Source organism: Lupinus angustifolius, chromosome LG08 (genome assembly GCF_001865875.1).
Source record: "Lupinus angustifolius cultivar Tanjil chromosome LG08, LupAngTanjil_v1.0, whole genome shotgun sequence".
In the NCBI taxonomy this organism is placed as follows: Eukaryota; Viridiplantae; Streptophyta; class Magnoliopsida; order Fabales; family Fabaceae; genus Lupinus; species Lupinus angustifolius.
Genome location: NC_032016.1, coordinates 10353774 through 10366720, shown reverse-complemented (window position 1 = coordinate 10366720; position 12947 = coordinate 10353774). Strand labels below are relative to the sequence as shown.

Sequence of the window (12947 nt, the reverse complement as noted above, 5' to 3'; positions counted from 1 at the left end):
AGGTTGCCTAACGGAGAGTCGAACCTGTTGTAATCACTTTGAGACTGGGGTGCATGCCAGTTGAGCTATAACCTTGTTTGATAATCTAGTTTTTGTAATAACTACAAAGTTGCCAGTATCTGTCCAACTTTTGATTTTAGGAGGTGTTGTGGACCTGCCTTAGGAAATATTTTCATAAAAAACATAACCAATTTTTTTTTTCATACGTGCTATTTTTTATTTCAAGCGGAAACAGGAAAAACACAAATAACACACTCATTTTCCTTTTTGTGCGAGTGGTTTCTAACCATACTGGTAACCTATCCTTGGGGTCCTCCATTGTTATAGTGAGACACTGTTATTATGCGAATGATTTATACCATATAATGATATCATTAGTGCTTCCATGGTCTCTTATACTACCTAAACCTATACTACCACATTTTCACTTTATATCGTTGTCTTCAATGGAAACTAATTAGAAATATGATGTGACTGGAGCAGTATGTGAACACCATAGTGCTTCCAGCCTTCCACCATTGATCTGTCTGGCCTGGCTGGTGCCACCAGCGCAGCACTGTGTCTCCTTATTAACCTTGATAGTCATGAATATGTATGCCTATTGATATTACCATGGAATCCCTGTACGCTGTCATATGTTAATGTTTTTTTTAAATACTTAAATGGTTTGAGTAGCTTGACTGCTAATTGTTGAATTGTGGAGTATTTTTCTTTATGCTGCTGTATGCTTCTTACTGATTCCATTTGTGTCTTTTAATTGGTTGATGTATTAATTAAAGCCTCTTGAAGCCTAGTCGTTACAATTAGTTACTGTTTACATTTATTTTGAGTTACAGGAAGCACACTGTGGGTGATAATCCATTTGGTGCCCCAGTTGCATATTCAAATTTGCACAACGGATGTGCTTTTGGATTCCAAAAGGCATCAGGAGTTGTGACACATGCTGTTAGAGTGGGTTCTGAGGATATAAGAAATCATACCCAATCATTGACTAGAAGCTTTGAGGAGGTATATGCTGATTTCCCTCTTTGAATTCATAGTGGCAGTAATAATACAACTTTTAGATTATGAACCCATAGTCTAAACGAGATGTTTATGCAGGGTCTTAGAGATTTTATATCCGAAAGGTGTGGCGTGCTAGAGGAAGGTTGGCGAGTGGAATTTAGACAATCAGTGTGCAGCTCTGAAGTGTATGCAGTTTACCGTGCACCAGATGGGAAGGAATTTGATTCTTTGTATGAAGTAGCTTGTTATTTGGGGGTAACATCTGGATACAATTCTATGGAATCCGAAATAAGAAATGACAAGTCAGGTGGTCCTCAACCATCCAGAAAAAGAAAATCAACAAAAATGCCAGCAGCTAATTGTTTTGCAGAAAAGTGGGGAACCTTGATTAATAGTTATTGTAAGGATCCCCCATTTGATGGGTTAAGTGTTGAATGTGCTGCTATTGGTGGCAATATCCGGAAAGGTACTGAAGCTGAAATTAGAAGAGAAGAGGATGGCCTCTCTAGCCCTGAGCAATCTTCTGTAAGTGAATCTAATTCATATATTTTATTTTATTTGCAGAGCTGGTTTCTTACCTGTAAATTTTATCCCTTTTATTACATACTTTAGGGAATTGTCATTTGCTCTAGTGAAGGTAAAATTAGCTATCCCCCTGATTTTTCTGTGTTTTATATTTCAGGATGGACTTCCTCTGCAGTTCAAGGACTTCTTTGTTCTTTCTTTGGGAAAAGTTGATGGTAGACTTTCATATCATGATGTTAACCTTATCTATCCTGTAGGTTATAAATCTTCTTGGCATGATAAGATTACTGGCTCTCTTTTTACATGTGAAGTTTTGGAGGGCGGTGAGTCAGGGCCTATATTTAGGATCAGAAGGTGTTCTTGTTCGAAATATGTTGTTCCGGTTGGGTCAACCATCCTCTCAGTGTCGAGTCTTAGTCAACAATTTGTGAGTCAAACGAATGAAGAATGTGAGAGAAAGACTAATGATGATATGGATCATGATGGTGATGAAAGTATTCAGATGATCCTTTCAGACCCTTGTGTTCCAACAGAAAATGACGTCATGAGTTGTATAGAAAGTTTCTTGAATGAAGCACTTAATACTTGTACATCAGACATACTGCAACCTGTAGCTAGTTCAGTTCAAGATAAAAGTAGAAATTCATTAGCTGATGACTCATGGTCGGTAGATGACATTGGTGAAATTTTGGTGGAAGAGCGGTCATCATCCTCAGCATGGGGAGTTATGTCTCAAAAGTTAGTCAATGCCTGCAAGGATATCTGTAAGAAGAAAGGAATTCTGAAATTCTATTGTAAACATGTTGAAAACGAAACATGCTTCAATGAATGGGATGCAAGGAATGGAAGAAATCATTCACACATTTCTTCATTGGATAAATTTTGTGGTTCAATTGGTTCAGTCAGCATACCAGATGTAATTCATGCAGAAAATGATCTGGATAGTCTCTCCGAGGAATTAGTAAAATGGATAGGGCAAGACAGATTTGGATTAGATGTTGAGTTTGTGCAAGAAATATTAGAACAGCTTCATGGTGTCCAAGATTTTTCACAGTATGAACTTCTAAATAGTAGAAGTAATAGCTCTTCATTTCCAACAGTTGAAAATGGTTTCCTAGTGGTTGAACAGAGAGGTGGATCACAATATCAAGAAGAAGAAGCAGTTCAAGATTTATATAGGAGGTCCAAGAAAGCGAGACCGACTGCAAAATGTGTTAAGGAAAATCGTTGTCCACCACCTCCTGGGAAGCCACTGTGCTCTAGGGTTCCTAATAAACATATTGGTGACATTTTTCAGGTACATAGTATGATAAAGGCTTGGTTGTTATTGTATATGTTACTTGCCAATAGTGCAACTAAAATACCTTTTTTACCCCTTTTCATTTTGTGGCTTAAGTATTTATTTGATATGGTATATAGTCTTAGAGTTATTTGATATGGTATATTGTCTTAGAGGGTGAGCCTTGGCGCAACAGAGGTTGCCGCTTAGTGATCAAGAGGTTACATGTTCAAATTTTGGAAAACAACCTCTCCACTTGTAGGGGTAAGGCTGTGTACATATACCCTCCTCAAACCTCACTAGGTTGGAGCCTCGTGCACTGAGCATCCCTTTTTTATATAGCCTTACATTTTTATGCTTTGGCCTTTTATTTTAGGCTTGGGAACTTATAGAGCGCTTTCATGAAATTCTGGACCTGAAAGAACCATTGTTGTTAGATGAGCTAGAGAAGGAACTTATCAACCCATGGTTTGATGGATTGGAATTTGTTGAGAAATGTGAGAGGGAAACAAATGGCAGTCAAGTTTTAAATTTGCCAGGTGGTGATGGTAATTGCAGATCCCCAAGGTGTGAACTTGGTCCATCAGGTTCTGTAGAAAGTTCTCATGCATTTATTCAAGTTGAAACCGAAGCAATGAAACAGGCTGCTCAAGCTAAGCTTGCGTCTTTTACTTATGCCAGATGCTTTGGTGTTGCTTTGACAAAGACACATAATTCCTTGCTAAGAGTGCTTATAGGTGAACTGCAATCAAAAGTGGCTGCTCTGGTAGATCCAAGTTTTGAGTCTGGAGAGACTCGAAGTAGACGGGGAAGAAGGAAAGATATAGATATTGCAACTCCTGCTATACGAACCAAGCTCAATATGCTTCCCAATAATGAATTGACTTGGCCAGAATTAGCTCGTAGATACATCTTGGCTGTCTTATCAATGGATGGTAACCTGGACTCTGCAGAAAGTACTGCACGCGAAGGTGGTAAAGTATTTCGTTGCTTGCAAGGTGATGGTGGTTTGCTGTGTGGTTCCCTTTCTGGCGTGGCTGGGATTGAAGCAGATGCACTGGTGAGGATAGCATTTCACTTAATCAATTATTGATGAGGTTTCTCTTCATCTTGACTATTATGATGATATACCCATTCTCTTCACGGTGCTACATGAAGCATTTGGTGTAAATTAATTGGATATTCTGACTCGAAATTTTCTAATAATTTTAAGGTTCTGAAACAAGAAATTAGAATATTCGATGATCACTTCAGGGTTAATGATGCCTATGGTAGCTGATAGTTGACATATCCGGCCTAGGAGAGGGTCTTTTTCTTTTGCCCTTAATAGAGTAGGGTCCAATGGCTAGTATTGGCTACTTTGACTTATGTAGATAAGTTTATATTTTTATTTAGGTTATGGCATCGGGGCATACAGGCATGGCTTAGGAACATATAAGTTCAAAATTTATTTTATGGGCTATGAATAGGAATTTGAATTCACTTAAGCCAATTATAAATACTTATTTCATGAAAATGTGTTTTTGCTTTTGAAGAAGAAAATGTTACTGTTATTAGAGTGCAGACCAGGTCTTAGAAAAACCCACCACTGAGGAAATGACAACATTTTGATTAAAAAGCACCAGGAGAGTGTTATGATGCTTATACTCTGAAGTAAATCTTTTGTATGCTTAGCAAATTATGGATTTAGCATTTTGTAATCATAAATATACTCTTGGATAACCAATGTTAATAATTGATCTGAATCACTCAAAGTCTAAGCACCTCATATAGCATTTTGTATTCATAAATATAGTCTTTTATGAGTATCTTTCTTGTGGCATACCATGCTTTTAGATGTTATATTTTCCCAGTGGCCAATCTTTTCGAGACCATGATTAGGTAGCTTTTACTAGATACAAGATTACTTGCTTTTTTTCTTTTTTAATTGTAATTTAAGCCCTCAAATATAAGTAGCACTGAAGGTTTTTTATTTGGCTTTCAGTTGCTTGCAGACGCAACAAAGAAAATCTTTGGTTCTTTGAGTGAAGACAATAATGTACTTACCATTGAAGAAGAGGAGTCTGATGTGAAGGATGATTCTGAGAATCTTCTGGGTGGTGATGACAGTATTCCTGAATGGGCAATAGAATTGGAACCTGCTAGAAAACTACCAACAAATGTTGGAACCCGTATCAGGAGGTGTGTTTATAATGCTCTGGAGAAGAATCCGCCAGAGTGGGCAAAAAAAATTCTGGAGCATTCAATTAGCAAGGAAGTGTACAAGGGCAATGCTTCTGGGCCAACAAAGGTGCTTTTCATTCCCATCATGTATATGACAATACCAAGAGATTCATGTTATATTCTCTGCGTTACAATATGATAGTTCATCTGGTCATAAAAAACTGTTATTAATCTCGTTTGGTTTTTTATGAAGCTTAAATCTGAATTGAATATCCTTTGTGTTTGAAAACAGAAAGCAGTTCTTTCAGTGTTGGCTACTGTAGCTGGTGAAGGATTGCAGAAGAAGCCACCCAAGAAAAGAAGGAAGAAGACTGAAATATCTATTTCTGACATCGTCATGAAACAATGTCGCGTTGTATTACGTCGTGCAGCTGCTGCAGATGACTCGAAGGTTTTTTGCAATTTGCTGGGAAGAAAGTTAACGAACTCTTCTGATAATGATGATGAGGGGCTTCTTGGATCTCCAGCTATGGTGGCCCGCCCTCTTGACTTCCGGACTATTGACCTAAGATTGGCTGCTGGAGCTTATGGTGGATCTCATGAAGCTTTTGTTGAGGATGTTCGTGAGGTGTGTGTTCTATCAAACATTCAAACTTAGATTGCTTGACCAAATGATTACTAATTGTTTACATTTCCTATAAACTTCAAAATATTCTTTGCTTCATATGCTATTTTCTTACCCAATTCCCTAATATAATATTGTGCAATCAAGTGAATCTCCCAAATTGGGATAAAACTTTAAGGCTTTACATTACATTTATGTTTCTAGAGGAATCATTAATTTCATGCAATAATGCAAATCTAAAGATTCTGCAAGCAAATGTTGAGCAAAGGTAGTCAGGCTTGAAATTTTAAGCATCCGATCTTTTTCTCATAATTGCAAAGCATGAACATTTTTCTGCTAATCTAATCTAAATAATTGTAAAAGGAAATTCCCTGTCAGTTTCTAGGTTTAAATTAATTTTTTTACTTGAATGAATTCAACCTTATCAATCTCTTGCTCCAAGGGTGAGACTTGGTGCAATGATGAGGTTGTTGCCTTTGTGTCGTGTGTTCAAATACTGGAAACAACCTCGCAATTAGCCGCAGGTAAAACATCATACATCTACCTTCCTTAGATCCCACCAGGTGAGACCCTCGAGCATTGGACCCCCATTCTGTTCTTGTTTCGAGTAGTTGTCTAATTACTTCTTTAGTTATGCAGGATATCATTTTCCATGATGTTAGTTCACTAATTCTTTTTTTCTTAAAGTTGGTATTCCCTGTTAGGCCCAAATATTTTCTTCTATCTCAGTATTTTTTCTTTATGAAGGTTATTGTAAATAGCTTTTATGTTAAAAATTTTTTTTGGATGTGCACTGCTTGTGTTCACTGCTCAAGGGATATCTTGGTTGGTTAACACATGTGTTGCCACAACCTCTGGTCAATACTCTTTCTGATTGATGCCAAGTTATTGTTATGCACTTACTGTATACTTTCTCACATGGAGGGCACTGATTTCTATGTTTAATGTTGTAGCTGTGGAACAATGTTCGTGTTGCTTTTGGGGATCAACCCGATTTAGTTGAACTGGCTGAAAATTTATCCCAGAACTTCGAATGGTTGTATAAAGAGGAGGTTGGTAGCTTGTGAGTGTGTGCATATACCAGTACATGTACAGTTGAGCTAATGTGCCTTAACTTATTAATTAAACATTTGAATTTTTCCTTGGGTACAGGTCGTCGCTTACTCCCAAAAATTTGTGGAGTATGCTAAACTGGGATGCTTAAATGCAGAAATGAGAAAAGAAGTTCACAATTTTATTGCATCAACTAGAGAGATTCCTAAGGCCCCTTGGGATGAGGGAGTCTGTAAAGTATGTGGCATTGATAGGGATGATGACAGTGTTCTACTATGTGATACTTGTGATGCTGAGTATCATACATATTGCTTAAATCCTCCACTTGCAAGGATCCCTGAAGGAAACTGGTACTGCCCTTCTTGTGTTGTTGGTAAGCGTGGAACTGAAGATGTCACAGAACGCAAACATATTATTTGCAAACGTCGAAGGAAAAGATTCCGTGGAGAAGTTAATTCTCTTTACTTGGAATCCCTAACTCATTTATCAGCTGTAATGGAAGAAAAAGAATATTGGGAGTATAGCACGGGCGAGGTATGTTGTTAGCACCTGCTTATGTTACCTTGTCTTTCCTTGCTAAATTCATATGATGAACCTTCTGGTGGATAGAATGGTAGTATGATCTCTCTATTCTTTTGTGCTGGATATTTGTGGATGCACCTTGGTGAAATGGTCAAGTTGCAACCTTGCCTTGTGACTTGGAGGCCACACACCCCAACATGGTAGTCAAAATTATGATTTAGATCATGGGGTCAGGATCACACACTTTTACGACTTTTTCAGCCATAAGCAATTCAGATCACTCAAAGAACTCACACATAGATAGAATCGCTAGGATTGACAAGCAACCTAGGAGAATCAATGGGATTGCGCAATTCTTTCTGCTTTTGCGATCCAATGGTTTATGTGTTTTTTGGGTCAGCCCAAAACCACTCAGGCCAAAGAAAATGGGTATTTCACAACACCCTGAATGAGAAAGGTTTTTATATTCTCTTCTATAAAGGTGCTTGTGTTAGGTTTTTATATTGTTTTCATATTCTACAAAGCATATATATTCATTGACAAAACATTGATCTTTAAATATTTTCTAATCACTTCTCCTATGATTTTTCTTGGCCTCCCTTTTCACTGTAGAAATTGGACTAACCTCTATTTGATTCACACTCCCTACTGGGGCTTCTATCGGTCTCCTTCATATATGTCCAAACAACATAAGAAGTGATTTTATCATCTTTTCTACAATAAGAACTGCTTCAACTTTCTCCTTAATGCATTCATTATGTATATTATTTGGTCCAATCGCTTTGTATATTATTTGGTCCAATCGCTTTGTTATTCTCCCATCCCTTTCAAAGCTTTTTTTTCACCCTAACTCCCAAGTTCTATGATAAAATATATAATTTGGATCATTCTCTTTCGTGCTTAGCCTATAAGAAAGCAATAAATCATATCTATCATTGAAAATCTTGTGAAAATAGTTTCAATCTTTGGCCATCTCCTTTGTTATCTTCCTAATTCCTTTGGCCACCTCCTTCCACATATCCTTTTGCCTTCCAAAACCCCTCCTCCAAAATCTTTTGATTGAAGTTCCTACGTTTCTTTCACTTTGATTAAATATTTATAAAATGGAGGCTAGTCCAATTCCTAGAGGAAGAGGGGACTAAGAAAAATCATATGTTTTGTCAACGAACATGATTTATGATAGAGCATTATGATGTCATTTGGTCCATGTAGCCGAACCCACCTAGTGGAATAAAGACTTGGTTGTTGTTGTAGTAGTAGGATCTCATGATCCATGGAATGATTCCACATGTTACATGTTTCTCTCCCCTCCCAATCTTACGTAGGAACTTGATTTGGATAACTTTGTTCTTTACACCCTACCAGGGGGAGCTTCGTGCACTGAGTTGCCCTTTTATGCTTCACGAAAAAGAATCTTTGGTTGTAATTACAATGCTGGTTTATGCTGTCCATTTGTTATCATTCAAATGAATCTTCATGGGATTCTTTTTTTCTTGATGACTTATTGCCTTTGTATGACTCCTAACCATTGCTGGTTTTAATTTATTCCTTGGTTCCCTTGGGCATTCCCATTTTTCTTGTCCTAAACAAGTTTTCCATCATAATTTTGCTTTTAACAATTGCTGATATTTTTGGTTGGGATGTGGTCAACCTTCTTATGATTGTTTAAATTGACTACTATTACTACCAAGTCAAAATACACTGCGGTTTGCAACTTGAGTTATGATGACATATAGCTGAAAATGGAAATTTTATGTGTTTGTATTTCTTAATCTTATTTATTTTTAATGGTTGCAGAGAACTTTCCTTCTAAAGTTTTTATGTGATGAGTTGCTTAACTCTTTCCTGATACGCCACCACCTTGAGCAATGTGCAGAGTTGTCTGTTGAGTTACAGCAGAAATTGCGTGCATTTTATGTTGAGTGGAAAGGTCTGAAAGCTAAAGAAGCCATCTTATCCACAAAAGCTGCAAAAATTGATACATGCTTGCTTAGTAAAACTGGAGAAGTTGTTCATAAGGAAGGGTTCCCAGCTACGCTCGTATCTGTGACAAACTCTGATACTGGTAGCCAAAGTATGAGTTCTGTAGATGTTGAGGGGCAACATAGGAAAATCTCTGCAGCAGTGGAGTCTGAATGTATTGATAAATTCACTAAATCTTCTCCATCGCCAAATCACATGGACCGAGAAATTAACGATGCTGGTGGAGCAGATCATCATATCCTGGGTAACCATCAGAAATGTGAGGGAAGGGACATATCTACTATTGTGACATCCCAGCAAGGACAATTTGTGCCTGTTGGTGCTCCTCAGATTGCTGTTAATGAAGCCCAACCTTACCATGTCGAGCTCAATGCAACCAGGCGTGAAATTTCGACACTACAGGACTCCATAGCCAGTGTACAATCACAGCTTCTGAAGCTCCCTGTTCGCCGGGAATTTTTGGGTTCTGATTCCATTGGTCAATTGTACTGGGCTTCGGCTTTGCCCAGAGGACATTCATGTATAGTTGTTGATGCAAGTGATGCACTGTTGCACGGGAGAGGAATGGCATCTGACAGAGACTCTGTAGATAAGTTTTCATTTATGCCGCATTCTGCACTTACTGCAAAGGATAATTATAAGATTATTCAGCCAAGTAATGCTTTGGGGATTAGTTCACCGTGGGTTGCATATGAAACTGATGGAGAAATTGAGGAGCTCTTAAGTTGGCTGAACGATAAAGATGCTAAAGAAAAAGAACTAAAAGTGTCCATAATGCTGTGGTCAAAATCAAGATTTCATGACTTGATTAATGCACAGACTGAAGGTCAGGTTGAGGACCAAGGACCTTTTTCTATCCCAGGAATCAGAGAGAAAATATTATCCTCTCTTGTTATGAAGGCGACATCATTGCTGGAAAAGAAATATGGTCCTTTCTTTGAGTGGGATACCATTGAGGTGTTGAAGAAGCTGAACAAAAAGGCCAGAAACACTAACGATTTAAAAATGTACAGGTGTGAATGCCTAGAACCCATTTGGCCTTCTAGGAAACACTGCATATTTTGCCACAAAACTTTTCTGAATGATGTTGACCTGGAGGGGCACAATGATGGCAAATGTAATGCAGGTCTTCTGGCCTTGGAGAAGAATAAGGATAGTAGTGGATCTTCTAAAGGAAGAGGGAACTTGAAATGTGGCACCTCGAGTGAAAAGTTCAGAGGTGATGCTGACACAGCTGGAACTTCAATCAATGGATATTCAACTTCAAATCTTAGCTCAAGTTTGATTAAATTTTCAAATGAAGGATTTTCATGCCCGTTTAACTTGGGAGATATATGTTCAAAATTTGCAACAAATGATTCCAACAAGGAACTTGTCAGAGAGATAGGTCTTATTGGTTCAGATGGTCACCCATCATTTGTTCCTTCAATATCTCCTTTTGTTAGCGATTCTACAGTTATGCTATTCACAGCTCAAAATGATGATAATGTTGTTAATGGTGAGTCCAAAGGTTTAGAAAGCCAGGTTTCTCAAGGAAGTACTGATGGAGCTGGCAGGTTAGCGGCAAATGAAAGCAATAATTTAGGGAACCCCAATACATCTCTGGTAGAACACAGAGATGGAAAATCCTCTTTCCCTATTCCTGCTTCAGATATGGGGGTCGATGGCTGCTGTGTGGTCCCTTCATCTTCATTGAGACCATTAGTAGGAAACGTTTCACATATTTTGAGGCAACTTAAGATAAACCTACTTGATATGGATGCTGCACTCCCAAAAGTTGCTCTAAAACGATCAAAGGTGGAGTTGCATGGAAGGCAAGCTTGGCATGCATTCGTTAAATCTGCTCAGACGATATATGAGGTTTGTTTCATTTCTGTGTCTCAAGCATACTTCAGTATCATTTAAAAGTAACTGTTTTAACATTTATGTGTGACCGTGGACTCCTTGATTATAAATTGTGCTATTTCTAGTTCAGTTGTATCAGGGATGAACATCAATTTACGAGTTCGTTAATTGTTCCTTCATCTCTTCAGATGGTTCAAGCAATAATCACATTTGAGGATATGATCAAGACAGAGTACTTAAGGAATGACTGGTGGTATTGGTCATCATTCTCAGCTGCTGCTAAATCTTCTACTTTGTCTTCCCTTGCGCTTCGCTTGTACTCCCTTGATTCAGCCATCATATATGAGAAACTGCTCAGTTCAAATATGACCGACAGCCCCAAACCTTCCATTGCGGAACTGAAGCAACCACCGATCATTGTGGATGCAGATAAATCAAAAGCAACACGGAAGTCGAACAGGAAAAGGAAGGAATCAGATGGCTGATCTTTATCCTATCTTTCTTGGCTGAGAAAATCTTAAAGCTGATATCACTTTATGGAATGTGATATGATGATCCATTGATATTTGATTGTGGATGGAGAAAGTTATGGGAACTTGAGTGAATGATTCTTGCATGTGTCTATTGGGCACACAGCCAATCAAAATCTTTGGATAACTTCAGAATAATTGTAGTTAGGGGTTTATCATCTTCTTAAATTATGACTATGATAATGACTAATGAGTATTTGATTGGTTGGTTGTGCCTGACAGGCGTTGTGCCCGTAACTTCAGGTTATTGAAGGAAGAGGCCACAGCTGCTGGTGTCATGCTTGGTGTACATATTGGTAAAAAGCTGACCTTGCTAACTTGAATGCTGTTTTTTTTGGCTTAAGCAGAATTGGTGGCATAATCTGCTTACATGAGGGGCACCAGCTTTATGAGGATGCTTCCAATTTTGAAATTATTTCTGCTGCAGCTGAAGTGTTTATTATTACATTTTTCATTTTTCTAGCAGAGTCTGATCAATATATGTACACAAATGGAATTTTAATGTAAAGAAGGGAAGAGAGAAGTAAAAAAAAGTGTATGCAAAAGTAATTAGAAAATGTTTAAGTTGAGCAGTTGTAGGCAATATTTCATTCTCTGTACATTTTATTTTTTTGTCATCCCCAAAAATGTCATGCAGATAGATTTTGTTCATGAGCATCAGCAGATGTGTTAGATTGCAAGGGGAATTATTGGAATCAATGCTTTTTTTTCCAATTCTAATTGCATTTCATGATTTTTTAAAATGATAAGATTATGATTGATTAGTAGGTGGTGTACATAGACAATTAAGGGTTCTAGTAGTATCATGGTTCTTCATTGGGATGATAACATTATAAAAGAAACAATGTTTAGGTTTTGATACCTAAGTTTGATAGTGAAATGTATATATATTTAGATTGATTAGTTTCATTCACATATTGTAGTAAACAGATTCAGTCACTTGCTTCAATACATTCTATAGTTCATCCGACCAATTCATTCAACCATTCTGCTAAAATCAAGCATCGGAATGAAAATACCTTCTTCACACATTATCATAGAAACATTTATATATAATCAGTGTATCATTTATTTGTATTTTTTCTTAATAATCAAATAATATTTGAAAATAAATATTGAATGATACAATAATATTATATAAAAGTCATACATTATGTTAATATATATATATTTTTCTCTTTTAATATAATAAGCAAAATATTAAGAACCATTTATGGCAAAATCCCTTCTTCATCCATTCTCATACACCTTTATGTAATACAAATAATAATACCTACATTCTCATACACCTTTATCCATTCTCTTATTCATTGTAATTTGAATTATGAGATGAGGGAAAGTTGATTAGTTGATGAAAAAGTGAGATATTTGTGTGGAGTGTGTTGTTATCTTATCCATAGCATAAGATAAAATGGAT

General features: G+C 37.2%; 1 protein-coding gene across 1 annotated transcript in view; it reads left to right on the top strand.

Annotated features, from left to right (window-relative positions):
* LOC109354676 (methyl-CpG-binding domain-containing protein 9-like) overlaps positions 1 to 12055 on the top strand; it is a 13011-nt gene extending 956 nt beyond the window's left edge. Inside the window, exons 2-11 of the mRNA XM_019597334.1 lie at positions 837 to 1008; positions 1102 to 1530; positions 1688 to 2827; positions 3186 to 3869; positions 4794 to 5099; positions 5265 to 5600; positions 6551 to 6649; positions 6750 to 7184; positions 8970 to 11015; positions 11189 to 12055. Of these exons, the coding sequence (XP_019452879.1) occupies positions 837 to 1008; positions 1102 to 1530; positions 1688 to 2827; positions 3186 to 3869; positions 4794 to 5099; positions 5265 to 5600; positions 6551 to 6649; positions 6750 to 7184; positions 8970 to 11015; positions 11189 to 11485 (5944 nt within the window). The 3' untranslated portion in view covers positions 11486 to 12055. The remainder of the gene's footprint in view (positions 1 to 836; positions 1009 to 1101; positions 1531 to 1687; positions 2828 to 3185; positions 3870 to 4793; positions 5100 to 5264; positions 5601 to 6550; positions 6650 to 6749; positions 7185 to 8969; positions 11016 to 11188) is intronic.